This window comes from Polypterus senegalus, chromosome 5 (assembly GCF_016835505.1).
Source record: "Polypterus senegalus isolate Bchr_013 chromosome 5, ASM1683550v1, whole genome shotgun sequence".
Taxonomy (NCBI): domain Eukaryota; kingdom Metazoa; phylum Chordata; class Cladistia; order Polypteriformes; family Polypteridae; genus Polypterus; species Polypterus senegalus.
The window spans coordinates 121,515,911-121,518,410 of record NC_053158.1 but is presented as its reverse complement, the minus strand read 5'-3'; the positions used below and the strand labels follow the sequence as shown (position 1 = coordinate 121,518,410).

The 2,500-nt window shown below is 37.1% G+C and overlaps 1 protein-coding gene across 3 annotated transcripts in view; it reads left to right on the top strand.

The window, feature by feature from the left end:
* The window catches only part of ezh2 (enhancer of zeste 2 polycomb repressive complex 2 subunit), a 178,242-nt gene that overhangs the window by 128,591 nt on the left and 47,151 nt on the right, over window positions 1-2,500 (top strand). For all 3 annotated transcript variants that reach the window (XM_039753308.1, XM_039753306.1, XM_039753307.1), the window contains one exon: window positions 385-425. In XM_039753308.1, the coding sequence (XP_039609242.1) occupies window positions 385-425 (41 nt within the window). The remainder of the gene's footprint in view (window positions 1-384; window positions 426-2,500) is intronic.

Here is a 2,500-nt window from a genome sequence, read left to right as displayed (position 1 = left end):
TTGCCAGCTCATATGAGGATATATGTAGCAACTATAAATTTCTAAAAATTAGAAATCCAACTCAAAAATACAGCTAACACTTTTGAAAGTGTGAGATTCCGTGGAAACGGAATGTATTTTCATTCGATGACAGTATTTCTCTTGTTGCAGAAGTGGTACAAAGGCTATGCATTTCTGAAAGCTTTTTATAGAGTTGTGGTGAATATTGGGAAATACACGTTGGAGCATGTCTGAAATGATCTCTGAATGAAGAGGAGCAAAAGTGAAATGGGCAGACTATTTAAAATTCCTCAATCGGAAGGAAAAAGTGGTGGCTATGATGAATATTAGAATTTTTTTCCCTTCGTCTCATTGTCCTATCTTTCCCATTTTGTTCTCTTTTAGGTTGTGGGCAACACACTGCAGGAAGATTCAGTTGAAGAAAGGTTTGTAAAAGGCTTACTCCTGATTCATATAACCGTAATTCATATACTGTATGTTTGGACTGAAAATTACTCTTTTGAGTTTTAAGCAGTATTAAAAGAGCAGTTTGCTCTCACCACATTCTCCTTCATCTTGTATCTATGGTTCCTATTCAGCGAAGTAGAATTTCTAAAACAGCTTAGCCAATGCTGGCATGTTCCATTGTCAGAAAGGTTTCATTTTGACTTTTGTTTTGAGATATGTTTAAGTAGCGATCCTGATTTTTATGTTGCACATTGTGACACTGAATAACCGTATAGTCTCTTTTTATGTTTTGTGTGAACCAGAATTTAAATTGAACCTGTCTTTTTTTTTTTTCTTTGGGGGATATGAATATTTTTTTAAAGCTTCTTTACTTAGTTTACTAGTACATCTGTAGTTGCAGCTTACATGGGGATTGGGCAATTGATATAAGGCCAAAAATAACGGTCAGCCCCTTCATAGTTCAACATTGTGGGACATGCTATCTTGAGCTTGCACCAACATAAAACTGCCATATGAAACTGTAAAAATACATTAATGAACAGTACATTTTACAGATCCATACATATTAGTTTTAGGCTTACATTTTTTCACTCTTTCAGACTGTCTCTTAACATCATTATCTAAAATCAACAGGGCTGTGGAGTCAATACACAACTTTTTGACTGCAACTTCTTAATTTATGGTACCACTGACTCGATTCCTCTGTTTGTAATTATTCCAATATATTTACAATGTTGATGGAAAGCACACAACACACAAGTTCTAAGGCATTTCATCTGTGCTATTGTGAACCATCAGGCAACTTTTTAGCATCCAGGTTTTAAAGACTGTAGCAATGCAGCTGTGGCTTTTTTATATTATTTATTAAATAATACTTAAAGATTAAAAAATTGCCTAAGCAGTATTCTAGAAGACTAGAAGAAAAATAGCTAAATTGAATTAGTATATATGAAATTAGAAATTTTAGCAGATTATATTACAATTTACTTATAGTTGGAGTTGGATTTGGTACAGTTTTACCAACTTCATCTCCAGCGATGCAATAATTGCTTCAGAGCTCTAATTATAAATGTACTTTTTTGATGGGGTGGTTATTAGAAATGTTTTGCTTGGTTTTATGTATTTTTTATGCAATATAGGTGTGTATTCAGTAGAAAAGATTCTTTTGCCTCACGCATTTCTTTGACATGGAATTGCACTTTTGCTTACTAGTGTTGTTGTGTAAACCGCTTCTAATACAAAAAGTGCATGTTAATGGAGAATGTGCATGTCCCTCTAGGCCTATCACTGTGTTCCTCTTCAGAGGTTATGAAATAACATAACTGAGTTAAAGCAAAATGTATTGGGAGAGATCTTGGCAAAAGCCACCTGGGATAGGGTTGATTTAGACACACTAACTAGGTAGTTTAGTTTGTGTGTGTCGTATTTGAAAGTATTCTTCACATTGTCTTTTTTTGTGAACCCTTGTCCTACCTTCTTGAGAGGGGACGAGTGGGGTCTGTCATGTAAAACTGACACCATGTGAGTCAAAATAGTTTCTACTTTCAGCTGCTCCCGTTAGGGGTTGCCACAGCGGATCATCTTTTTCCATATCCTCCTGTCCTCTGCATCTTGCTCTGTTACACCCACCATCTTCATGTCTTCTCTCACCACATCTATACAACTTCTCATAGACCTTCCTGTTTTCCTCATACCTGGCAGCTCCATCCTTAACATCCTTCTCCTAATATACCCAGCATCTCTCATCTGCACATGCCCATACCAACGCAATCTTGCCTCTCTGACTTTGTCTCCCAATCTGAGCTGACAGTCTAATGTACTCCTTTCTAATCCTATCCATTCTTGTCACACCCAATGCAAATCTTAACATCTTTAACTCTGCCACCTCCAGCTCTGTCTCCTGTTTTTTGGTCAGTGCCACGGTCTAAAACCCATAGCATAGCTGATCTCACTGCTGTCTTGTAGACCTTCCCTTTCACTCTTGCTGATACCGGTCTGTCACAAATCATTCCTGATACTCTTCTCCACCCACTCCACCCTGCCTGCACTGTTG